The 27,323-nt window shown below is 35.8% G+C and overlaps 1 protein-coding gene across 2 annotated transcripts in view; it reads right to left on the reverse strand.

The window, feature by feature from the left end:
- The window catches only part of Virma (vir like m6A methyltransferase associated), a 52,626-nt gene that overhangs the window by 6,288 nt on the left and 19,015 nt on the right, over positions 1 to 27,323 (reverse strand). Inside the window, exons 8-18 of one of the 2 annotated variants that reach the window (XM_020156978.2) lie at positions 25,075 to 26,215; positions 18,865 to 19,356; positions 17,387 to 17,541; positions 16,786 to 16,868; positions 14,685 to 14,778; positions 13,998 to 14,542; positions 13,260 to 13,495; positions 12,580 to 12,832; positions 11,012 to 11,229; positions 7,761 to 7,893; positions 33 to 185 (exon numbers count right to left, since the gene is read on the reverse strand). In XM_020156978.2, coding sequence (XP_020012567.2) covers positions 33 to 185; positions 7,761 to 7,893; positions 11,012 to 11,229; positions 12,580 to 12,832; positions 13,260 to 13,495; positions 13,998 to 14,542; positions 14,685 to 14,778; positions 16,786 to 16,868; positions 17,387 to 17,541; positions 18,865 to 19,356; positions 25,075 to 26,215 — 3,503 coding nt within the window. The remainder of the gene's footprint in view (positions 1 to 32; positions 186 to 7,760; positions 7,894 to 11,011; positions 11,230 to 12,579; positions 12,833 to 13,259; positions 13,496 to 13,997; positions 14,543 to 14,684; positions 14,779 to 16,785; positions 16,869 to 17,386; positions 17,542 to 18,864; positions 19,357 to 25,074; positions 26,216 to 27,323) is intronic. The other variant, XM_020156979.2, reaches the window with a different exon arrangement.

Genomic DNA, 27,323 nt, shown 5'->3' on the forward strand with positions numbered 1-27,323 from the left:
GTTTTTATTTTGTTTCTGTTTTTCTTTTTTACCAAAACAAGCTTCTCTAGTTCAAGGAACAAATTTTCTGGACTGTCTTCTTTGCTTTGTAGAAGCTGTTTTAACTCTGCAGCATTAATACTCATTGTCCGTGATGGATGAGCTCCCTCTACTTCCATGAGACCACTATCATCTCCACAACATCCCTGTAAATGTCACACACAAGTTAAATTTGAGAGCAGAGAAATTTGCAAAGATGCTTCTAAACTTAGTCAGATATTTAAGCCATTTGCTGCATCTTCCACTCAATGTTATGGTTTTACATGAATAAACAGCTAGTTTAAAGAAGGATTTAGTTAGCTGAAATAAGTTTTCTTTAATGAGACTCATAAAATAAATAGGTAACACATATATTCAGTTCACTGGCACCAAGATTTCTCAACAGAAAAATTCAGTGGCAAACACACTGGGACTTGTAGGATACATAACATTTTGATTGATGATCAGGAGCTGCAATGGCAAAGAACTGAAGGGACCTAAAGAGCTCTGCTTATAGGACTGTTCCCTAAAGGTTGATAAAGTTTATAAACTAAGAAATTATATACATCTTATAGAAATAAGTGTATTAACTAGATTACAAACTATCAAGGCATCTATATTGCTTCTTTTCACCCTCCTAGTTATTCCTACCACTTTCACCTAGAGATAACAAGTTGAATTTAATTGAATCAGAAATATAATGATTACTACTTTTAAAGCTCAGAGAAAATATACTAAAATAATTAAGTCAAAAAAGGGGAGGCACAGATAGAGTCAGTGGTGAATTCTATCAAGCATCTAAGGAAGGTATTATACCAATTCTCTTCAATCTCTTCCAGAAGACAGAAGCAGAAGGTATATTTAACTTGTTCTATGGGGCCAGCACTACCCTAATGCATCAAGCAACAATAATGAAATCTTTTTTTTTTTTTTGGTGGAACTAGGGTTTGAACTCAGGGCTTTCCACTTACAAAACAAGTACTCCATCCTTGAGCCATGCCTCTGACACACAATGAAAGTTTGATCAACAACATACAGACACAGAAGAGTCCCACAAAATGATAATGAAGCTAAAAAGTTCATGTGGCCCAGTAACCTCATAGCCATCACGAATGTTACAAACGCCTACAGTTTCAGAATAGTAACATGTCACACAGGTTCCCAGCCTAGAAGCAACAACCTGTATCATAAAGCCTAAGTATGCAGTGTGTTATATCATCTAGGCTTATGTAAGTACACACAATGATGAAATCATTTGACCGTATTTCTCAGAATGCATTCCTGTCATTAAGAGAGACATGACTTTACTAAAACCAGGCAAAGATACTACAAGAAAAGAAAACTATGGGTCAATGTAACTCATGAACACAGATGCAAAAGTCCACAAAAAACATTAATTAATCAAACCCAACAATGCCAGCAATGCATAAAAAGATCTATATATCAAGTGGGATTTACCACAGGGGTATGAAAAGATTGAGTCAACATTCTAAAATCAATTAATGTCTATCACATCATAAGGCTAAAGAAAAACCATTCAATCATATTAATAAATGTGGAAAAAACATTTAATAAAATCCAACTCCCATTCATGATAAACTCAGAAAACTAGAAATAAAGGGGAACTTCCTCAACTTGATAAAGAATATCTACAAAAAACCTACAGCTAAACACCATACTGAATGGTGAGAAACTATAAAGTTTTTTTTCTTTTTCTTTTTTTTTGGCAGTAATATGGTTTGTACTCAGAACTTCACCCTTACTAGGCAGGCACTCTACCTCTTTAGCCACACCTCCAGCCCAAAAAGCTTTCTCACCCAAATCAAGATCATGTTCCTTCTCCCTCTAGAAGTCCTAGATAATATGAAAAGATAGGGGAGGAAATAAAAGATAAACAGATTGGAAACAAAGAAATCAAAATATCTTTGAATCCTAATGTAAACTGTGTGCTCTAGGTGATAATTATGTCATGCAGTTTCAAGTATAACAAATGTATCACTGTGACTGAGCTCATCTACAGTGTCGGACGGACTTTGCACTTATGTGGAGGCAAGGGATTGTGAAAATTTTGTACTTTGTACTCAATTTAAAGGGGGTGAAGGATAAATGGAGACAATCAAAGAACAGTAGTTCTCAATTCAGAACTACTTCAGAGATAAATCTATGAAATTATTAAAATATTTTAAATAATCTAAAATTTTTTTCTGTCTCCATACTGCCTTTTTCATTATAAAACAGAAATAGGTTTGTTTGTTTTTTGCTGCTGGGGATAACCCTAGGTCCTCCTACATACTAGGCAAGCACTCTACCACTGAGCTATACCCTTGGTCCCCAGAAACAGTTTAAAAAAATATAAAATAACACTTAAATTCTAATACATTTAGTTGTAATTAAAGCAGTCTTAGAAAATCTAGAGTCAAATTTGGCATATTTTCAAGTTTTCTGTATATGTTATTATGAGAAGTAGTAACAAAGAATTTTTAAGATTTTTTTCTTTCTTTTTTTTGCAGTACTGGAGTTTGAACTCAGGGCCTCATGCTTCTAGTCAGTGCTCTTATCACTTGAGCCATGCCCCTACCCCAAGGAAAATTTTAAAACTATATAGAATTTAAGAAAATGGAAATACATAAAATTTGTACATGTTGTCATTTCAAATTTTGTTATTCATTTCTCAAACACTTCAACTATTAAATGGATCAAGACATTCTGCAAGCACTTTGGGATAAAGGTAGTCATGATCCATGACCTGAGCTAACAGAAAGGGGGTGGGGAATAATAAATAGGTAAATAAATGATCCACCAAAACAGAAATCCAAGCTACATACTATAAAGAGTACAGAAGGAAAAGTAATCACAAAAGACTTCATAAATTGGGATACATTAAAACAGCTTAACCAAAAGAGAAATAAATACCAACAAACTAAGGAGAAGCATAGCCAATAAAAGAAATAAAAGTAGATGAGACTCATGGACAATGGCATAGTACAAAATATTTTATAAAGGAGGGATGATTGCAAAGTAGCTTTTTGGACCGGATAGTGAATGGTCTTTAATGACATACTACGAAGTTTAGAATTTATCCTACAGACACCAAAGATTGTTATAGGGTGGAAGAACATAATCTGATATTCCCTTTAAGAAGATATGAACTCACAAAGAAGTAGTCAGAGTATATCAAAGAAGTAAATGTTTGGGAGGAAACTGGAGGGAAAAAAAATATAAAACTCTAAGAAAACAAAAACCTAAGAATTACTCTTTGTTTTATTTTGATTTTGAGACAGGGTCCTGCTATATATCCCAGGCTGGTCTTGATCCCAATTTTAATCCCACACTCCAGAGGTGAAGCAGGAGAATCTCAGGTTCAAGGCAAATGAGCTAAAGGCCAGTCTGGGCTATCTATTAAGACCCTCTGCCACAAAAAAATAAACAGATATAAATAAACTAAGTATCAGTTCTGGAGTGGAAAGCTCTACAAAAATGAAAAACTCACTAAAAGGCTCAACAGCATATATAAATGACAAAGAATGAATCAATGAACTTAAACATCCACTTTAACAAACAAAAAAAAGGCAGGGTGTGGAGGTGAATACCCAGCTACTCAGGGGACAGAAATGAGAAGGATGGAGGTTCCAGGCCAGCCTAGACAAAAAAAGTTAACAAGTCTCCATCTCAACGAATAAACTGGAGATGGTGCTGAACACCTGTAATCCTAAACATGCAGAGGCATAAATAGATTGATCGTAGTGCAGGCAGGCCTGGGCAAAAATGCAACCCTAACTGAAAATGGCTCAAGTAGTAGCCTACCAAGTGTGAGGCCTAGGGTTCAAAACTTAATACTGCTCCTCAAAAAAAAGAAAGAAGAGAAAGAAAAATGAATGACAAACCACAAACATAGCCTCAGAGACCTGTGGAACACCATTCGGATCATCATTCAATGTATGCATAATAAGAGTTCCAAAGAGTAGGAAAGAGAACACATGGGGCGTGGGAAGCAGCTCAGTGCTAGAGCACTTGCCTAGTAAAGACCCTGGGTTCCATTTCCAGCACCTCAAGAAAACAAAAAAAACAAAAACATTTAAAGACAGACATAGCAACACATGCCTATAGCACACGAGAAAGCCTAAGGCAGTAGGATCATAAGTTCAAGACCAGCCTGAGATACACAGAGAGACCATGTCTCAAAAAAACAGACAAAAAATCTGAATAATGGTTGAAACCTCCCCAAATATGATAAAACATATTAATTGATACATCCAAGAGGTTCAACAAAATCCAAATACAATAATCCTGAAGAGATCCACATTTGGACATATCATAATTGAACTGATAAAGAGCCAAAACCAAAAGAGAAGTGACACACATATAAAAGGAATCCTCAATAAGATCAGCAATTGCTTTCTCATCAGAACCCATGGAACCAAAATACAGTGGGAAAATATATTCCAAATGCTGAAAGCAAAAGATTATCAAACAAAATCTAACAAGTAGTAAAACTTTCCTTTGGAAAATGAGGAACAGAGGCTAGGAGTGGTGGTGCATGCCTGTAATCCCAGCACGCAAGAGATGGAGGCAGGAAAATCTTTTTTTGTTGTTTTCTTTTGGCAGTACTGGGGTCTGAACTCAAGGCTCAGACTTGCTAGGCAGGTGCTCTACCACTTGAGTCACACTCTAGCCCTTTTTGCATTGTATGTTCAAGATAAGGTCTCAGTAACTATTTTCCCAAGCTGGCTTTAAGCCCTGATTCTACTGATCTTTGCTTCCTGAGTAGCTAGGATTACAGGTGTGAGTCACCAGGGTCCAGCTTGGCATAAAGATCCTGAGTTTGAGGCCAGCTTGTGAAACCCTGACTAAGATTAACTATGAAGATAACAATAGGAAAATTGGCTACTATTTCAAGATTTCTATCTTGGAGGAAAGGGAAGATCAGTTGAATGAAAGTTAAGAGACATAAAAAATAAATCGAACTTATGAGGAAGACAATGAATTTGATTTTGGATAGTCAGAGATTTTATCCATTAGCTGAGGGCAAACAGAGATATAAAGACAGGTAAGGAAAAAGGAGTTAGGAAAAATATTACAACTGGATGGAGATCATATGTAAAAATGAACTGAGGCAAGGGTACATTTCCCTCTGATTTGGTAGAACAACTGCCTAACAAGCACAAGGCCCTGAGTTCAGACCCCAATACAGCCAAAAAAAAAGGAAGGAATCTAAGGGAAAGTGACTAAAAAGGTTTAGAAACTAATCTTGACCTTCTCAATGAAGGAGTTGAGAAAAGAAAATAGATTGAAGGATGAACAGAAGCAGTTCTGAGAGCTTAAATTGTAGATAAATGAACAAACAATATAGTTAGTGGTTTGGGTTTTTGTCTTGTTTTGTTTTCTTTGTAGGTACTGGGGTTTGAACACAGGGTCTGACGCTTGCTAGGCAAGCACTCTACCACTTAAGCCATGCCTCCAACCCTGATTAGTGTTTTGATAAGGAATTGTTGAACTGATAACACGCATAAGAAAATATGTCAAAATGTTTTGTTAACAACAACACTTAGGATCTAGTAAAATTAATAAGTAGTCTTCCATCAAGCAAAACTCCAAATTATCCTTAGGGGAGCTACAGTTTACTATTAAATATGCTAATCTTTCATTCACAAAGCATCTGATAAACATGACTTTAATCAACCAGCTCTATGATACAAACAATAATTGCCACAAAAATTAGCAAGACCATATCAACAAACATAACAATAAGCCAAGAAAGTCTTGCTAGATTAAACAACCTCAATATAAGTTACGTAAGAGAAAATGAACTGAATAGTAACTGTACATTTTTCTCACGAAATCCCATATTACATTTATTTGGTACCCTTGTACTAAACAGGTCTTTTAAAACAACCCCAAACAGGAATCTTAAATATATGTTGAAGCTGGCGTAATGGCTAAGTGGTAGAGTGCCCACCTAGCAAGCATGAGGCCCTGACTTTAAACCCTGGTGCTGCCAAAAAAAAAAAAAAAGTCATAGTATTTGCTGGGCACAAGTGGCTCACACCTGTAATCATGCCTGTAAGCTACTCAGAAGGCAGAGTTCAGGAGGATCTCAATTCAAAGTCAACCAAGGCAAATAGTTTGTGAGATACTATCTCAAAAAAAAAAAAAGAAAAAACCATCACAAAAAAGGGCTGATGGACTGGCCCAAGGTGGCGGCCCTGAGTACAAATGCCAGTACTGAAAAAAAAAAGTACCATCAAAAAAAAAATGTTGAAAAATTTTTAAACTAATTTTGAAGAACACATACTGACCCCCATGAAATGTACACACACACAAACATGTATTTCATAGGCAATACACTCAGGCAAAGATGGGTTGCGTTATAAGAAAATACCAAGGAACTCTTAATAATTCTCCTGAAGGAGCTAAACTCCATCAGAGGTGACATTTCTAACCTTATTTGACATCAAATACTATCTAAAGTCAGGCCTATCAATAGCTTCTGGAATTGGTTGCACAGTATACCATGATTTTGGAAATATTAATGAAAGAAATATTAATTAAATTTAAAATTTTAACAATAAGGATTTTAGAGAGAGTGAAATAATTCTTTTTTGACAGCATCCCATCTAGGCTGGCCTCAAACTCAGTACCCTCCTACCTCAGTCTTCTAAGTGCTGAGATTTCAGATATGTACCACCACACCTGGCTATGAAATAGTCTTTAATTCATATATATTATGGATCCAAGATATTCTAGTATAATAAACTTTATAGTCACCACAAAATCTTAACATCCAGACTGGAGGTATGGCTCAAGCAGTAGAACGCCTATGTGACCATGAAGCCCTGAATTCAAACTCTAGTCTCACCAAAGAAAAAAAAAAAAGTTGGTAGATATGGGCTGGCAGAGTGGCTCAAGTAGTAGAGCACCTACCTAGCAAGCGTGAGGCCCTGAGATCAAACCCCAGTGTCACTGAAAATAAAAATATCATTAATGTCCAAAACACAAATCAATATATGCTCAACTAAGTGACAATAAGAAAATATTTAAGAGACAACTGGGCATCAGTGGCTATACCTGTAATCCTAGCTACTTGGGAGGCAGAGACCAGGAGGATCATGGCCTGAAGCCAGCCCCAGGCAAAGAGTTCACAAGATCCTATCTTGAAAATACTCAAAACAAAAAAGGGCTGACAGTGGTTCAAGTGGCAGAGCACCTGCCTAGCAACTTAGAGGCTCTGAGTTCAAACCCCAGTACTGAAAAAAAAAAAAGAGAGAGAGACTGACAGAACCTGACTGAGTTACTCTAGCAAGGTAATTCTGTCAAGAATTATTTTAAAATGAAGGCATTACAGGTAGCATTTTTCTGTTGCAAAATAATAAGGTAGTCACAAATTAATACACCTCATAATTAAAGAAGATTTCAAAATACTCTACCTTTTAATCTCTATTAAAAAAAATAAATCCATCTGGGTATGGCAGCACACACCTGCAATCCTAGCACTTGGGAGGCTAAGGCAGAAGGACTAGAGAACCTGCTCTACATAGAGCTTAAAAACAGCCTGGCTACACAGTGAGACTTGTCTCAAAAAAAAAAAAAAAGAAAAGAAATTAGAAACCACTATTGATAATGTGATGAAGTCCGAAAAAGGCACTATTCTAAGTTCCAAGATGTTTCTGAACTAAAGTGATTCTTTTTTAATATATGAAAAAGTTTGCAAAAATAAAAAACCAAATACACACACACACACTTACCATGGTATCAGAGCTAAGAATTTGTCTCATAAATTCCAAAAATGAAGATGCAAGTTCTCCTGTATCCTTACTAAATGTGCTGACCACTCGTTTCAGTAAACTATGCAGAGCACTACTGTTTTTCCTTAAAGAACTACAAATAAAGAAATAAAGAGATGTTAAGAACTTTAAATAAAGAATCTGAGAAGATATTGTGTTAAAATACAAGCATATAAAACTTGATGAGAGCCAGGAGCTGGGGCCTTATACCTGTAATCCTAGCTACTAAGAAGGCAGACATCAGGAGGATTGTGGTTTGAAGCCAGCTAGGCAAATAGTTCACAAAATCCTATCTCAAAAATACCCACCACAAAAAAGTGCTGGCAGAGTGGCTCAAGTGGTAGAGTACCTGCCTAGCAAGCTGAAACCCTGAGTTCAAGCCCCAGTACTGCCAAAAAAATAAATAAGAAATGAACTTTCTAAATTCACACAAAATTTTTTCACTATTTAAACAAATGTAAAAAGTATTTTGGTGTGGGTGTACATAAACAATACAACAAAGAAGTATATATAATGACCTTTTAAAACTAAGCTTCAAGTTCTTGGTTTTTTGTTACATTTTGTTTTATTTTGGTTTTTTTTTTTGAGACAAGGTCCTGCTACAGAGCCCAGGCTCACCCTGAACTTGAAATTCTCTTGCTTCAACCTCCTGAGTGTGAAATTACAAGCATGCACCAACATGCCCTGTTAACTTCAAACTCTTATAGAAAAATCTCCTCTAAATAATAAACTTTTAAAATCTAGCACAAATAATTTGCCAGCAACCCCTCCACTACCCAGCCCCTCACCCCACCTCCTGCTTTTTGGGAGAAGGCGTAAGACTGGGCTTTGAACTCTGGGCTTCACAGTTGCAATGCAGGCACTCTACCACTTGAGCCATACCTCCAGTACATTTTGCTCTGATTATTTTTGAGATGGGGGGATCTCACAACTATTTACTTGATCTGGTCTCAGTCTCAAACCTCGATCCTTCTGATCTCAGCCTTCCAAGTAGCTAGGATTATAAGTGTGTGCCACCAACACCTGGCCCCAGCTCCCTATCTTTTTTTTCCTGGCAATAATTATTTTAATTTTTGTTTTATTTTTATGATGACAAGTAATTTTCAAATTTATTTCCTCTTTTTGTTTGCTAAAATACAAAGCTAAATCACTAACAGGTATAACCAAGACATTTCATCTCTCACTTACATACTCCCATCAGAGCCTCCTCCAATTCGCTGACCACTGACAAGGCTAGCAGTGTAGGAAGAAGACTTTCTTAGGTAGCACCATTGTGAGGCCCAGGGTAGAGTGAGGGAAGACCAAGGACAAGGGCCATTTCTCTGTCTCTATTCATTTACCTAGACCAGAGTGGGCAGGAGCCCCTAGGTCCCAACACCTGAGTCCTGAACTTAAAAGAGTGAAAATCCATCCCCCTAGGGAGGGAGTAGGAAGCCACCTACTCCTATTATTGCACTCCAAGTGAAAACCTGCCCTGCTTCCTATTTTCAAACATTTTATTACTTGAAGATTTCTCTAACAGAAGAGTGTTAGTACTATAATCAGAAATCCACCCAGAAAGCCTAACTTACATAATAACCTACAAATAATGATAACCATTCTGACACTGTAACAGCAAGAGGAAACTGAAGGTCTATAGCAGAGGTCAACAAACTTCTCTGTTAAGAGTCAGTTAATAGGCTGGACATGGTGGTACATATCTGTAATCCAAGCTACTCAGAAGGATCCTTGTCAGAGGCTGGTGTGAGACCTTTTCTCAAAAACAAACTAAAAGAAGAAAGACTGGAGGTGTGGCTCAAGTGGTAGAGCACTTGCCTAAGACCCTGAGTTCAATCCCCAGTATCACCAAAAAAAAAGAAGAAGAAGAAGAAAGAAAAAAGCCAGATGTTAAGCAATTTAGGCTTTGCAGGCTACACACAACTCAATAACTACAACTGAATACAACTGAGGTCTGTTGGTATTGTGAGAAAGAAGTTGTAGTCAACACATAAACCACATTTGCATTCTAATGATATTTTATTTATAAAAAGTGGCAGCATATTGGATTTGGTCTACAGGCCAGTTTGCCAACCCCAATATACAAAGGTTTCAGTATAACAAACAATCATAACATATATAGTCCTACTAAAATCATTCTATGCATTTACATAGTTCTTAGTTGATCAACACAATTTCAAGGGCAAATTATTATAATAATCAATTATGCCCTTTAAGATATAACGTAATTAGCCAAAATGGAAGTATGATATTAACACTAAACATACTGTATTTGTATTTGGAAAGTGAGTGGTTAGTTTCTGAGGTGCCTTCTTAAAACACTATGGTAAAGCAATACAAAAGGGGGAAAAATAAGACTCTCGCTCTTGAGAACTTTGTAATAAATGAAAATGCACAAAAGGAGTAAGACTAAAGAAAATACTATTAATGGAAAATGAACAGTTTCAAAATTGGACTAAATCAGTAATTAACTACTACATAAAACCTTAAGCAAGTGAGTTACACTTCCACGGTTTATCAAAAACTGCTGCCCTAGGGATGGAATGCTAGCTCAATGGTAGAGACCCTGGGTTCAATTCCTAGTACCAAAAAAGGTTAAAAAAAAAAACTGTGGCTCAATGCATATCTATTAGAAAGTCTATAATCAAAACCCCTGTAGTTCCAGTTACATGGAAGGTTATGGAATGAGAACTGCTTAACCCCAGGAGTTCAAGGCCAACCTAGGCAACATAGAAAGACCCTATTTAAAAAAAAAAAAAAAAAAAGATCAAAAATCCTGGCAATGCCAACTTCTGGTGAGGGTGAGGAACAACTGGAACTCCAATGCATTGCCGAAGGGAATGCAAAATGGTATATCCACTTTGGAAAATAATTTAAAGATTTTTTTTTAAATAAAGTTAAACATACATCTACCATATGACTCAATAATTCTACTGTGAGATATCCACCCAAAAGAAATAAAAACTCACGTTCACATAAAAACCTGTATGCTAAGGTATATACTTTACTCATAACCACTAGAAACCAGGAACAATTCAGACTGCTGAAATTACTAGTATGGCTAATGAATCCCTTCCATAAACAAAATTTTTCCCATGAAAAAAATCATACTTTCAACCTTCTATAATAGGTAGCAATTAGCTCATTTTGGTGGAGAGGGTGTGCAAGAGTAAAATATTAAATTTAAGAGGATATTAAATTAGACAAAGCCTTACCTTTTTAAGTGAAATAATCCATAATCATGCTCTGCAAGAAACATCATTGTTCTAACACATGTCAGTAAACAGCTGTAACTGCTCTCAGAGTTAGCTAATGTAGCCAGTAGACAGTCACAGATTGAGGCCATCAACTCTTTGTTTGGTAGAGAATTGGAGAGCTGCTCCAGTTCAGAAACAGAACCTTCGGAAGAGGTTGGCAAAATAAGTGCAATGTCCTATGGAGGAGGAAGGGAGCAGTGAAAAAAATATTTTCTAAATGATTATCATCACTTAGCACCGTTATTTCAGAAGTACACAGCAATTAATACTCAGCAATTATCTCATTAAAATATTGGTCCCACCCAAAATATATCAAGAGCAAATATATCAAGATTCAAATAAACAAAGAGCAAAGGGACTTGTTTTGCCTTTTTATAGAAGTCAATGTAAGAATACATACTTAAAGACATAAAGACTTAAAATATTTTACTTTAAAGGAATATCTTTAAAGGTACTCAGTATAGTTTCAATTTACAAGTAGTTCAATAAAAAGTATTTTCAGTACTAAAAATTTCAAATTACTATATTATTCATTCACTTGTAACATTCTTGGTTTATAAAAACCTATTCAGGGAAATAAGTTTTAATGAGTGTTGATGTTGGAATTTAAAGCACCATAAAAAGGGATGGACTTAAGCACAATCTTCCAATTAAATATTCCCCTCTACTTTGGGCAGACTGGTGTTTGAACTCAAGGCTTAGTACTTGTTAGACAGGTTCTCTACCACTTGAACTACATCCCCAGAGCCTTCTACTTTTAAATACTTAGAAAATTTGAGTTCTTTAATACTGAGTAAATTTGTGCTAATAACTATAAAAACTTCCACTATTCTTTTTATGGCAGCAAACTGGATTTTATAGGATCATACAGACATACTGTTTCATCACCTTTAATTACTTCAATAAACTATAAAGCAGTATTCAACTTGGTCTACAGCTACAAAATAGAAGCATGAATCAGAGGCAGATACAACAAAATGAGGCAGCTGTAGATGAGGTCTACTTGATAACCACAGCAAGGATACTTTATTGCTATTCAATATAGTCATGCAACCAACTGTGGAGTATTCAATAAATATCAAATGGATACTTTGAGATATAAGGACTTAAAATTGCTTTTGACCAGGTCCAAAATTACTTTATACCAGTCTACTTCTCCTTCTTCTTAAGTCACATAAAAATGTTCCTTATTAAGTCTTATATGTAATCAAACTAGATTTTTGTATAGCAACATGGGATTTTATTAAAAATATTCAGGGAAACCCAAGAAATACTAACCCAAAGAAAGCTACGAAGCACCAAATTATTTTACTGTTCCTTCATTTGTCAGATTTATTGTCCTAATCAACAGAAGTAATATAACATGGGTGAGAGCTCTTTGTTCACAGCTAAGATTTCTATCAAGAAAAGCTTTTAAAGTGCGCATGCATGCACGTGCACACCTGCACACACACACACACACACACACACACACACACACACACACACACACACACACACACACTTTGTAAAACAGCTATAAATACCTGGTCACAGAGAGACTGCAAAATGGATATGATGTATTCAACACACTGTTGATGAATAACACTGTCTCCAGGACACCTCACCAAAGCTAAAAGATCTTGGAATATTTCTGCGTATCTTTCATCACCTTTAATAGTTCCATTAATTAGATGCAAAATAGCTAATTTACAAGCTTTGTGTGAAGCCAGAGCATCAAGAAGAGCAAGTAACCTGGTGGTTTGGCTAGTATACTGTTTTTCTTTATCTTCTGAAGTGCTGAAATAAAATCAATATATTTAGTAAAAAATTTAACTTTAAAGGCACTATTTAATATTTATCTTTCAATTCAATATTTACATATCAACTTACATAAATTTTTATTTCATTCCTTGGATATAACGACAATTTTTTCTGGAATTTTATAATGACTCTCAAATTTTATAAATTCAGGTTTTTAATAATACATTTTCTTAAAATATTTCTTTATACTTCCAAAGCCCAAAATCAAGACCTTCAAGGTATCTTATACATAAAATGATAAAATAGCCTTTTAAATTAATTTATATATGTTCATTTATAACATATATGTGAATATTTATACATATATATATATATATCATTCTAAACCCTGATTCTAAATTTAAAAAGTGTATCTGTGCCAAGAATAACATAAAGACAAAATTTTTAGGCAAAATGAAGATACCTCTGCAAGTCCTCTACAATCAAATCCAACACAGTCCTCATAATCAGAAGTGCAGTTGGCGAGGCGAGGTCACACAATTGAACACAAATGCGCCGCAGCATATGTTGAATGGGCTGGCAGGTTGTGCCAGAGAAAGAGCGAACTATTTCTTGGAGCAACTTTGCTTGAACGTGAAGGTGCATGCTCCACAATTTTCGGGTGTTGAGTGCCACTGAGATATCATGTGGCTCTATAACCTGTTAAAAAAGTATAATGGATGTGTACGTAGATTTTTAATATTTATTTATAGTCACAAAAACTGTTCAGGAATAACTGTTATAAAACAGGCATCTTTACCACATGCTTTAAACATTTAGTTTTCTATTATATAATTGAACATTTATTTGAATTATAGTCTAAAAAATCTTATTGTCCTCAGGTTAGCAGTCAGATGAGCAGAGTCCATTGGTGAATCAACCTAGTTAATGGCAAATTCTAAAACATGATAAAGGGAGGGGGTGGAGCAAAGAATTTGAAATAACAGAAAAGTGTAAGTACAAGTATACATAACAGCATAATAAAACTCTCTTGAACAAAAATTTATTTAAAATGTTACCCTCATATTTCCTCAATGACCATCTTGCTTCAGTTTTATCTCACCCTCATTCATTTTGTCTTTTTTAACAAAATCATTGACTTTGTTAATTAAAAAGTGTTATTGCAGTCGCTTATAAGGTGCATGTTATATGGAAGTGATACCTGAGTTGTTTGCATGGGCAAAGGAAGAGGCAGCAGCTCTGAAAGGAGTATGAGTCCAGAAAAAAATCCTTCAGGAACCTTCAAAATTGAAGAGAGAACTTCTTTTAACATTAAAGACCAAGTATTATTGGCCAGAGTCTCTTCTGAGATTGTGAGTTTTTCATTAACTCCTTGTGTAAAAGTCAGTAAAATATCTATGATATCATTCTGAATTTTCTGTTCGTCACTATCCAAACGACCTGAGAGGGGGATAGAGCACAGGAGCATGTGTAAGGTAACAAGTGCCGAAGGAACACGCATATCCTTAAATTCAAAGGATCCACCTCTCAGGAGCTCCGTTAACATAGTTTTAAGAAGAGTGAGTGTGCAGCGAGCCATTGAAATAGTAGTCACTCTGTGAAGGGTAGTCCCCATGTTGACATGTAGCCTCCAAGGCTGAGTTAAAATACTGTTCAATTTTTGCAGAACCCGAATAAAGGTGTCCATTCCTTCAGCAGAAAAAAGCTGAATAACAGCAAGATTCCACTTCAGGTCTTTCTGTTGACCTGTGGATAGGGTAAGAGGAAGAAAAAATAAATACTAATTACTTATATGTTAATAATCAGTCAAGAATTTTAAGTGTATAGTAAATGCTGTTTAAACTAGGCTCAAATAATAGTACTTTTTAAACTGTGTTAGTCACATTACCTTCAACAGGAGGTGGTGGGCATGCCACATTACAGAGAACGCGTAAGGCAGTGGTAAGGCCAACTCCTTCTGCGGTCATCAAGTTGTCAATATTCTTTAAAAATAAGTGAAAAGAAACTTTAATTTCTTGGTGCCCGTCAGAATGAGAGAAAACATAAAAATATAAGCTTCCCATAGTACAGCACATGGTTACCATGTGCAAGGACCTACATTCCATTCCCAGCACCAAAAAAAAGAGAGAGAGATAGCTTTAAGTACATAAAGTATTTTATACTTTTAGTAAATTTAAAACATGAGCAAGGCCCTAGAGCCAAGACAGTTTATCAAAATTACTTATCTTTGCATATTTTGTACATGTGGTATTATGTAGGTAAAAAGAATTCTAAAGTATATATAATACATGGTGCCCTACCACTTGAGACATGCCCCCAGCCCCAAATATATTAAAAGGACTGACTAAACCAAAGGCAACATACAGAAATGTATGAGACTCTTTATATTAAGTGTTTAAAATAGCACCTTTCTATCCACTTTACACATCTTCTCTCTCAAAATGAAGCAATGACTGTATTGACCACAGGAACAATAAGTTCAAGCTAGTCTTGAACTTATGATTCATCTGCCTTTGCCTATCTAGTGGCTGGGATTACAGGCGTACACCACCATGTCAGGGTGCAATGACTATATTTAAAAAGTCCTGTGGATACTAAACCTCATTCAAAACTGAGGAAGTAACATGGCATGTTTCTGAATTACAAACCATACACTTTTAAAAATGTAGATAACAAGTACAGCGCATGGTTAGAGAAAAACAAGAAATGCAGTTGTCTATGTCCTCAGCACCTGCCCATGGTATGATTTATGACATAAAATAGTTACATTTACATTTTTGTAGCTTTCACAAGCTAGCATTTTATATGATTAAAATTCTTAGAACAAAAACATCCAAAAATGTTACTATTCCAAGTTCTAAGCTCCAGGAGAGAAACTTAAAAAATTTCTCTTTCATGTTTCCATGTTAGATCATCTCCTCTGATGCTTTTCTTGTAATTCTACAAACAACATAAGGCAGCAGAAAGCCACAAAGTGAAGCTTCAGTCTTGGAGCAACAGTTTTTAGTACATCTTAGGATGAGAGCTACTTATAATACTGCAAATAACAGGACAAAGATTTACATAAAAATCAAAACTTTTAACTACAGAATATAATCCAAATTTCTAGGACTAAGTTTTTTATTAAATACTTTTACTCAAGCCATTTATTTATCAAGATGCTTATTGGACAAACTGCTACTATTCACTCTACCATGCACAAGTATCCAAAACTCATGACCATCTACATTTAGAAGACATTAGTTACACTTATACTAAATGAAAGAAATCTGAACCAAAGAGTTAAAGATGCAGAAAAACATGAACCACAGCATAGGAGAGAAAAATTTCCTAAAATGCAGAGTGAAGACAGGGCCGGGACATTAGTGAAGAAAAGTCTGAAGCAGATAAATGCAAAGAAATAGTTCGCTGTTAGGTCAAATAGTAACAGATTAGACAATATACATAAATTACTTTAATAGCACACACTGCAATTCCAAAAACATCGTGTTTTCTCTCTCACACACAAATACACGGCGCATGTGCTAAATGAAAGAGGAAATAATTCGAAGTCTCTACTGTTCTTCTAGCTTAAAATTGTTACATATTTATGAGGGCCTTTATCCCATCTTCCTATGCTACACATTGGATCACCTAAGGAACAAAAAAAAAAGGCAACTTTCAAGATTAACAATGCAGTGATTTTTCCCACTAGGAATTTTTCAACAGCACTATTATGAATTCTATATTTTTATGGGATTTCAATTTTACAAATTATCCCAACTACAGATATTGATATCACTCCTATTTCAAATGAAAAATTAGGTGAGAACTTAGTAGCAGAAACCAATACAGTACACAGGATTGTGTGCATGTGTATTTATACACGTACACAAGTATATATCCATGTCAATCGTACCCCCACAGTCTAATAAATTAATCAAGGACACAAGTGATTTAGTGCATTATCACAGTTTCACAAAATCAAAGCACTTTTAAGTTTTACTTACCTGTTTAACATATTCAATTAGGTTTGGGATGCAGTTAATTTCAAATCTAAGGTTTTTCAGAGGTTCCAGCCACTTGCCAAGTTCTTAAAAAAAAAAAAAAAAAAATCTATATTTAAAAATAAAAGCCTTAACAACAAAGGAATCAAAGGTACATTTTTTTCCAAGAAAAACATTATTAGGTCTGCATTGATTTCAACATCTAAATTTCATAAACAGAAGAACTTGTGTTTAATTTTTTTTGTTTTTTTTTAGCTCAGGCTGCTGTTAAAACTCACAATCCTCCTGCCTCAGCCTCCCAAGTGCTGGGGTTACAGATTACAGGTTCGTGCCAATATGCCTGGCTCAACCCCTTCCATTTTGATTAAACACCAATTTTCCTGACTGTCCAAACAAAGGTATTTTCAAATCTTTACATTTGCATACTAAAACATTCTATGCAACCTTTAGTTTTATAAACTAACTTCATGAAAGGTAATTTCAAAAAGTTAAAAGGAGTATTACCAGGCAAATTATCAAAATACAATAAAGCACTAATTATAGATATTCAAAGGCTTTTCCCTTTACCCATCACAAGTGCTTAAAACAACTTCAAGTACTATACCTTGTAATTTAGCATTATTTTCATCTGCTTTACAAAGCTTCAAGAGAGATGCTGCATGTTGTTCTAGCATTTGAACATCACTGGAAGATTGAACCACCACCAAAATAAGTATACATGCATAATTATAAGCTACTGACTTCTTAGACTTGGAATCACTGAAACAAAATAAGGTTTTTAAATTTAGGATATGAAAACAACTTTTCAGGAATAATTTTAAGCATTTTCTTCTATTTGGTTTTAAAAAGAACAAGGAAATTTACAATGCGACATCACCTAACTTCTGTAAGATAAGAAATCACATTTTACAGTTCACATCCAATTCACCTAAAAACACTACTGACCAATACAGTCGTGGTATCTATGGAGTACTGATTCCAGGATCCCCCATAGGTACCAAAATCTATGGAGACTCAATTTCCTTGTATAAAATGGTACAGTATTTGCACATAAGCTGTGCACATCTTCCCATACACTTTAAATCATCTCTAGATTATTTATGATCTTAATACAATGTAAATGCTATGTAAATTGTTATATCATATTGTTGAGAGAATAATGACAAGAAAAGTCTGTGCATGCTCTGTACAGACATTCTTTTTCCAAATACTTTCAATTTATGGTTGCTTGAATCCATGGAAGCAGAACTCACAGGAGAGGGACAACTATATGTAAGAATAAAAGCACACACACTGCAATGGGAAGTAAAATTCTATTAAGAAATAAAAAAAGATGAACAGTGAAACATTAACAAGTATATTTTAGGAAGTATACTTCATTAGTCTCCTTTAAAATCTTCATCCAATTTGGGTAAATAGGAATAAATGTGGCTGTCTGCCATCATCACTCGGTCTTCCTTTCCAGAATCATTTAGAGCTAGGCACAGAAGACACTGCAATTTGCCTTTCAGAGGCCCCCAAAGGAGATTTGTCACACAAGCAGTTGCACCAGCTCCCCACTGTGGAGCAGTTATCTGGATTCTACTGCTTTGTATGCCATGAGCTAGGAAGAGAACTTGTCTCTCTTCTCACGCTAAAATCATCTGCCCTACTAGGCAGGCTCTTCAAAACCATTATCCTCAAACCGCCCCCCACCCGCAATCCAGTCAAATCAGTTCTGAAACCAGAGCACTATGAATGGTTTAGAAGGCAAGGGCAGCAAACAGTGAGAGAATGCTCACTGCTCTTAAGGTATTATTCCTGGACCTTAGGATTCCCTTCTACGCAATCAGCAGAGATACCAGTTGTGATCTTTTTCATAGGGAAACTGAAAGAAGCTAAAAAAAGATCCACTGTATTGCTTTATAGACACATCTGATATTTCAGAAATTTCTATCATTCTAATTCTTAATTAACAAGTTATATGTCAAGTCAAAAAATACAGGTTTGCTTTCAAAGAAACACCACTTTTGAAGAAACTAACCCATTAGTGATCTAGTTTTCTAACATAATTGAAATTTTAAGGAGTAAGCAGAAAATTACCCTAAGGCTTCTTTGGAATAGTACTCCATCAGAGTAATGAGACTTTGGAGATTTTTCTCAAGACTGAAAACATGGCCAACAGCTGATCTTCCAACAGGATTAAAAGTAATCAAATAAAGATTGTGAAGGGTTCCCAAGAGATCAGAATGGTCAGTTTCTTCACTGGCTGTACAACGCTGAAAATGGGTGAACAGTTCTGTAATACACTGTAATGTCTGAGTTGAGTCCTGTAGCCACAGGGCAAATGCATCATCAATAACACCATCAGACTGGAGACCTTCCTCTTCATCTTGATCGTAAAGGTGACAGAGAGCTCGGATCAACAAATTTGTTGCTTCATATTCTGACATAAAAAAAAGAAGACCCTTTTGTGACTGTGCAAGAAACTTTAAAACATCTTTAGTGGCTTGCAGCACACCAGGGTGGGCACTTGTTACTGGAATTGACAGAAGCAAGGTAACCAACTCCAAGAAGTGATGACTATGAAGATATCTGTAGAAAAATTAATTGATATAGGTCAAGTAAGTACAAAACATTCTTCATTTACTCAACATTCACTAGACAGGACAAAAGCAAAAAAATTTAATGGCCTTAACCCGTATCCTCACTTCTTTCACCACAAACTGCAATAATAATAAGAGTAGCAGCTCTTTCCTCCATTGGGCCAAATAAAGGTGAAAGTTCTGCAAGGTTTTCTCTTTCACATTCAACAGATGTTCACTAAGTAACTGTTGATAAGTTTTCTCTTTCCAGAGTTAATCCTGGCTAAATTCTGAGCCTTCTTTCTGAGCTACTTAACAAATATTTCTTTTTTACCACAGTTCTACTCTACTCATGGCATACTGATATAAGACAATTAGTGTATCTAAAAAGTATAGAAACTATAACAAATAGAATTGAGTTACTACAGATATGAATTCATATGTCAAGGGGAAAAACTTCAAATTATAAACTTCAGCATCTGAACAGCACTCTTATCAAATCTAGTAACTATTCTTCAGTATATATACATAGTTTTAGGGGCAAAAGTTTGAAATTTACACAGCCTTCCAAAGTAGACACAAATGGTACCGACAACCTTGACCATCAGTATTCTTATCTGTCCCTTCCTTCCTTGTAGGCCCTACCAGATTTTTCTTTATTTTTTGAAGGATAGGAATGAGTAATTTATTAGCAAAGCACAAGCTCACTTCCAGGTATGAGGCAGGCAAGACAGATAAAGCCCATCACCTGAAAAAAAGATAGTATACCTCAAAGGAGTAAGGCTGGTGGCTGAACAAGGACAAAGTCTGATTTAAAACTTTTCTTTCATTTGTTCTTTCTTTCTTTTTTGAGATGGGGGTCACACTGCATAATACAGACTAGCCTGAAACTCTCAATCTTCCTGCCTCAGCCTCCCAAGTGACAGGATTACATGCCCATCTAAACTCTCCTTTTTAAAATCAACTTTTTCTAGCAGAGAGTGTAGCTCAAGTGGTAGAGTGTTTGCTTGGCATGTACAAAGTCCTGGGTTCAATCTCTAATACTGCAATAAATAAACCAACTTTTCCAAAATGAAACTTAAAGATTTTAGAAGAAAAAACAAAAAGTAGGCCAGATGTGATGATGCATGCCTGTAATCCCAGCTACTCAGAAGACAGAGGTAGGAGGACAGCAAGCTCAAGGCCAACCTAGGCAAAGTTAGTGAGACCCCTACCTAAAAAACACAAAAATAAAAATAAGCCCAGTGGGCCACAGTGGGCACCAGGCACAGTGGGTCACACCTGTAATCCTAGTTACTTGAGAGGCAGAGACAGAAGAACAGTGGTTCAAGGCTAACTGAGGCCAAAAAAAAAAAAAAAGTTATTAAGACCCTGGCTCAAAGAACAAGCTTGGGACAGTAGTAAAGTCTAGCTAGTAGCTAGTAAGCCTAGCTACTCAGAAGGTGAAGGTAGAAGCTCTGAGGGAAGACCCCATCTGAAAAATAACTACAGCAAAAAGGGCTGGGGTATGGCTCAAATGATGGAGTACTTGCCTAGCATGCAGGAGGCCTTAGGTTCAATCCTCTATACCACCATAAAGGGTTTTTTCAAAATTTCAAAAATAGGGAAAAATTTATCAAGATAACTTTTAAACTATAAAAGAAGATTCAATGTTAGTTTGTTAAAATAATTTTGAGTTGGAAAAATTACCCTAATTTTTTAACGCTATAGAATAAAAGTTAAAGGAGAATATGATATATTATAAGAACTTCTGTAAAGTTTAATAATAATATGACAATAATAATATAATACAAAAGAATAAAAGTTATTTGAAAGTCTGACTGTTCACATTTTTAGTCACTGCACATGGTGATACAACAGTTTTCTTAAGCACCTGTCAGAATATTCCTAATAAAGTAGGATTTTTATTAAAAGCTAAAACTGATTCTTCAATCCTATTACTGCTTAAACTCAGGCTTCTATATGATATTTATGTCATGAAATTCATGATAATAAACACCCCAGCAGCTGCTTAATACAAACTCAAAGAGAATTCTCACAAAGACAAGATTCCAGAATTACTCTAAGTGCATCCTAATGACCTTGTGAACTATTTGGAAAAAAGTTGACACAACAAGCCTCAGACTGCTGAGCCCTACAAAGACTTACTTGCAAGGGGACCTAGGCCAGTATTTGGAAATGTGGATTTCAGGATAGTGCCCTTTCCCCAGCAAGTAAGAATAGCTCACTATGCCTAAGTTATTTCTGCAAACAATTTGATTTAGGCTGAGCACTTGTTCTCCTTCTGGGAGTACAAAAATCTGGTACATGATAGCCAGGGAGTTACTACGTGGCTATCTTCCAGTAACAAGCCTGGGTGCCAATTAGCCAGATCAATTCATACCATGTTGTACATGTATCAAAACATAACATTACATAACAATATTCAGTTATCATTTGTCAATTAAAATTAAATTTATATGTGGGCTAGGGATGCAGCTCAGTGGTATAGCATTTGTATAGCATGAGGACCTGGGTTCAATCCTCAGCACTAAAAAAAATAATAACTTTTTTAAAAAGACTGGATGCCAAGTTTCTAAAGAACAGACAGCATTTCATATATGTTGTCATGACATGTTGCTAGGGGAATTAAGCAGATCCTGTGACTTCAGATATACTGGAAGCTTATGACTAATTTCCCCAGATTTTGGCCCATACACCTTGTTTCTTTGCAGATTGTGTAAGTACAGTTGTACTTACTAAGTCCTGTTAGTCCTCCTAGAGAGGAGGAGCTCATATTAGGTACCCTCAAATAGCTCATGAGAGCCTTCCTATCACTTCAAACAAATCCTTCCAAAATGCAATCATTTTCCTTTCAAAATTCACTATTCCTAACTTACCAGTTCCCATTTGTACCTTGACTAGAAACCTCAAAACACTGCTAGCTCCTTCTCACAATCTCTTACCTACAAGGTCCCAGTGCCAAATCCTAGAAACTGCTTTCACAAACTCTCGATATTAGCACATTCAGTTTTCCATTTTTGGTAAGTTCCACTATATTAGGCCAAGTAGTTAATATCTAGACTCTTCAGTCTAGATTAATTACCTAATAACTCCAATTGCTTTTCCATCACAATATATGTTGCAACATAAAATTTTAGAACACTGCTTTAAGCAGATCTGCCACTCCAAAATATTCAAGATTCTCCTAATTGTAAAAATACAATCCAAGTTCCTTAGCACAAAATCCCAGGTCCTTTATTTCCTTCCTCTAGTCTGATACTCATACATATCTTCTCCTCCAGATATGGGGGCAAAAGAACATTTAAAAGGCAGTTAGTTGGGTGCCAGTGGCTCACGCCTGTAATCCTAGCTACTCAAGAGACATAGATCAGGAGGATTGCATTTCAAAGCCAATCCAAGCAAATAGTTCTTGAGACCCTATCTCGAAAAAACCCTTCACAAAAAAAGGGCTGGTGGAGTGGCTTGCTAAGCACCTCCTTAGCAAGTGTGAAGCCCTGAGTTCAAACTCCAGTATTGCCAAAAAAAAAAAGCAGTTAATTACTAGTCTCTCCTAAGTGACTTCAAGAATCATCTCTTTCCTTACTTACAGTCACTACCTTCAGTCACCCTCAGTGTATGAGTTTATCTACTATGTTGTTAAAAATTAAGTTTTCAGTAAGAAGTAAGTGCCTTTATCTCCAACACTACAAATGTATCTACTTTGCACAACCACAAGATTTCCTTTCTCCTGTCCAAGGCCAAAATCTTACACTTCTCTTCTTGACCTCATCTACCAAACCTTGTTCCAGGAGTTAATATCTCTTACTCCTGCACTAGAAACATCTCCCTCTTCACTGGGTTTTTTTGGTGGGTTTTTTTTTTGTTTTTTTTTTTTTGGTGGGGGAGGGCAGTTCTGGGGTTTGAATGCAGGGCCTTGTGTTTCGTCTACTACTTAAGTCATGCCCAGATTTTTATTTTAGTTATTTTTCAGATAGGGTCTCACACTTTTTGCCCCAACAGTCCTCCGACCAAAATGCTCCTATCTACCTTTCCCAGGCATACACTATTACAACAACTTGTTTACTGAGATGGGGGCCTCACTAACTTTTTGCCCAGGCTGGTCAATCTCCACCTCACAAATAGTTGGGATTATAGATTTGAAACACCATGCCTGACTTCCACTGATGTTTTAAATGAGTCATTCTTCCCAGCCCACAAATGTGCTCTCCCATTCCTGAAAAATAATCTTTTTAACCCCAGCATCCCATTTCTAACTTCCTCCCCTAGCCAAATATCTTAAAACAGTAACCTACTGTTTTCACATTCTCATTTTCCAGTGATCTTCATCCACTCTGCCAAAGTTCCAAATTGCAATCTATACTACAAAAGTCACTACACAAAATCCTGTCCTTATTTTCTAAACCTCTCAACTGTATTTGACACAAGCCATTCACTTCTTCCTGAAATTATTCTTTCTCAATTTTATACCATTATTCTCTCCTAGTTCTAGTTTATCCTCTAATCCTTCTAATACTGCTTCAGCTCCTACTCTGTCCACCATTTACATATTAGTGCTCTCCAAGGTTCCATCGTTGACTTCCCTGTGTCACTGACATTGACTATTCAGTCTTTGTGGGTGCCAGAATTCAGCCTGAAGTATTCACCTTGGGCCTTCTACTCTTCTTTCTTAGAACTTTCTCTAGAAGTTTTCACACCACAAGGAGGAGCATCTCAGAAGCATGGAGGAGTTAAAGTTTGTTTAGCCTGAGGAGGAAAGTGTTGGCAGACAAATGCCCCTGCCTAGTCAGTCAGTGGGATAAGTAGGAGACACATTTCAGCCAGCTCTTCAGAGGGCCCTCAGAGCCCCCATAATGCAAAGCAACAATAAGTTTACTAACACCTCCTTCACTGGCTTTTTTTGTCTCTTATCTTACTCTCCTCATGCATTTCTGTGTCCTAGAACAACCTCACACTAAGAACCTAAACCCAAGACTCTGACTCAAGTTATACTTCAGGATTACGAGGCCTAACAGCTGTAGCTAAACTCAGACAGATACAGGTACAGATTTCAAGGTAGACAAAAATTACCCCATTCCCTGATAAAATACATGGATCCAAATCAAGACAAAAACTAATCACAGAAATAAGTGATAAAATCATAAAAGTGCTTTTTCCATTTTTATATTAGTTAGAAAATTAATTATGGGGAAATGGCAAAAGACAAAGCAAAAATTAAAACAAAATTCTCCTGAATGTAATATGTACTCTGACATCCATCATTTTTTCAACATCCTTGCTAAACATAAAACAGGAGAATAAACATTTTTATCCTCTAAAAAAAAACATAAAAATTAAAACAATTTAAAAACCTACTGTATCAACTTACACTGTAATGGAATAGTAAAATACAAAGGATATCAACAGAAAAGCTCACTTCTCCCTATGCCATCCCTTTCTACCACCTTTCCAGAAGCAACTAAGCAGTTTCTCATTTATTTTTGCTTACAGACATGCTATACAAGCATTGTTCTTATTTATTATCTTTTTCTTATGTTCCCAATTCTGCTGTTAAGTGCTCACATGAATAAGCTCATTCCCAGTAACATACTGCTCAGTTTCAATACTATCAACTTTAAAATATCAAGTATCCTTACACAATTATACATTATATACCAACAGATAAAAACAAAATCATTACCTCCAGTGATCTGTGAAACCTATTTCCCAAAAGACACATACGTCTTACCTAAAGAGAACAGGGTATGGATCATCTCTTTCTGGAGGTCCAGTAATTCGTGCTATCGTTGGAAAAGACTTAACTGGAGGCTGGATCATTGTATGAGGTGCAGTTTCCATTAAATGAAAAACTTCTTCTAGGAGGTTAATAAGCTTTTCTATTTCCCCTTCGCTTATATTTGAGGATTCCAAAAGATCTATGTCCATAGAAGAGTCTACCTCATTTTCATAATCTGGGTTTGTTCTCTCAAGTCCAGCATCTGCGTCATTATCAGGTTCACTGTGGTTAGGAACCGATGACATCTTTTCTGCTAAATGGTCACCAAGTCTTTTAATCTCTGATAAGATTTCATAAAAATGGCATTTTTGAAGAATAGCTGAACCAGCAGTGACAACTCTCACAGTCTGATCCAGAAGTATGAGTTCCAGAAGTTTTTGATAGCCACTTTTTTCATTCTGCCTACCTCTTAAAAAAGCTTCCATTCCTTCTGTCATACTAATGACACTGTCCAAAGCTTTAAAAGCATTTAACTTAAGAGAAGATGAAACATGATCAGCAAATAGGAGCTCAAATAATACATTGATCACTCCTGCCTGGAGCAATCCTGTGATTCCTTGAGTCCCACATTCTGCTAATGAGGACACTAATTTGGTCCCAGCTTTCAGCTGTCGGACATTTAAGGCGATGGGTTGGCGAAAGGCTACTTGTAGATTTAAAGCTTGCAAAGTCCAGTCTACCAACTGGCCAAGGCAGTCTTGCTTTGTGTTTTTCAATTGCAAATAGCTTAACCCTTTTATTATTAAACTTGGAATTTCTTCTAGAGCTGTTACCCATTTTGCACCTCTATCTTCCCGGTATAAATCTAACAGTTCTATTAACTTCACTGAGGCTTCTATTGCCCCTGAATGCTCTTTATCTGGACCTTGATCCTTCATTCTACTGATTTCAACTTCAACAGTAGTCTTGTAGGGACAGCTGAAGTATAAGAGTGGTGCCAGTTCTCTGTCATATGGATCATATGTCATAGGAGGGACAGATGCTAGGTCTTCAGCAGTGTACTCAACATCAAAGTTTGGATATTTAAAGGTTTCCCGTTCCAAGTCAGCAATTCCGTCTTCATCACTGGAAATTTGTTCATAACCATCATCCCCTGAAAATAAGTACAAATAATATTTAAGTACTACATCATTGCTGCTTAGTGCATAAATTTTGATTCTCAAAAAACTGTTTATTTCATAGTATGTCAAACATTAAGAATTAATGATTTTCTCAATTAAAAAAACCTGTTTCCTCTCATATCAACAAATGCTAATGTTTCATAATTTCTAATAGAATAATTATGGACAAACTTTTTTAAAGCAAATTCTTCTATTTGATCTGTTTAGCTTTATAACTAACTACACTAGAGTATCTTTTCCTCATAGAAATAAAATTCAAAATGTCTCAAAGTAACAAAAATACCTCTCTCAGGAAGGAAGAAATTAAGTTTACCCTCTTGAGAGATTTTGTTTTTTGTTTTGTTTTGTTTTTTTGGCAGTACTGGGGTCTGAACTTAGGGCCTCACACTAGCTGAGCAGGAGCTCTACCTACCACTTGAGCTACTCCACCAGACCAAGAGATGGTTTTTAAGATGAAAAAAAATATGGTGTGCAAAGATTATTAAAGTTAAGTAAGAATTAATGCAGTAATTAAAGTTAAATATTTTCAGAAAAAAATTGTAGGTTCTTTTTCTATTTCATATTCTCGAATTTTAAACCTGTGTTTATACAACAGATTCCTAGGTCTGTCACATTCTTATAGAAAATTTGTTCATCTAAAATGCTCATTTTGCCAAAATAAAGCTTTCTTATCACTACATATGTGTACCTTTTTATTATATGTCAAACAGAACTGAAGAGAGAAAATTTATTTGTTTTACTTTTGAACACTCTATTACCTGGCAATAGTAAAATGGAGATGAGCAATAATGGCCCAAGAAAAGAAAAGAAAATGCTTCCAGAGAATTCCTGCAGCCCTCTCTTGACTAAACCTTAGCAATATACTCCCATCTGGAAAGATTAAGGCCTACAGAGGTCTGGCTCTGAGCTAAGACAGAGTGTCTTTTGGTATTTTTTATATGTCTAATATTATAAAGCAAATCAACCAGCCCCCTTCTCTCACCTTCTCTGCCAAGCTGTCCTGGGTGGATGAAATGTAACAACTATTTGCCAGTCACATACAATAAATTTTAAAAGAATTATTTGGTAATCTGGGAATGG

The sequence above is a fragment of the Castor canadensis genome, chromosome 3 (assembly GCF_047511655.1).
Source record: "Castor canadensis chromosome 3, mCasCan1.hap1v2, whole genome shotgun sequence".
Taxonomy (NCBI): domain Eukaryota; kingdom Metazoa; phylum Chordata; class Mammalia; order Rodentia; family Castoridae; genus Castor; species Castor canadensis.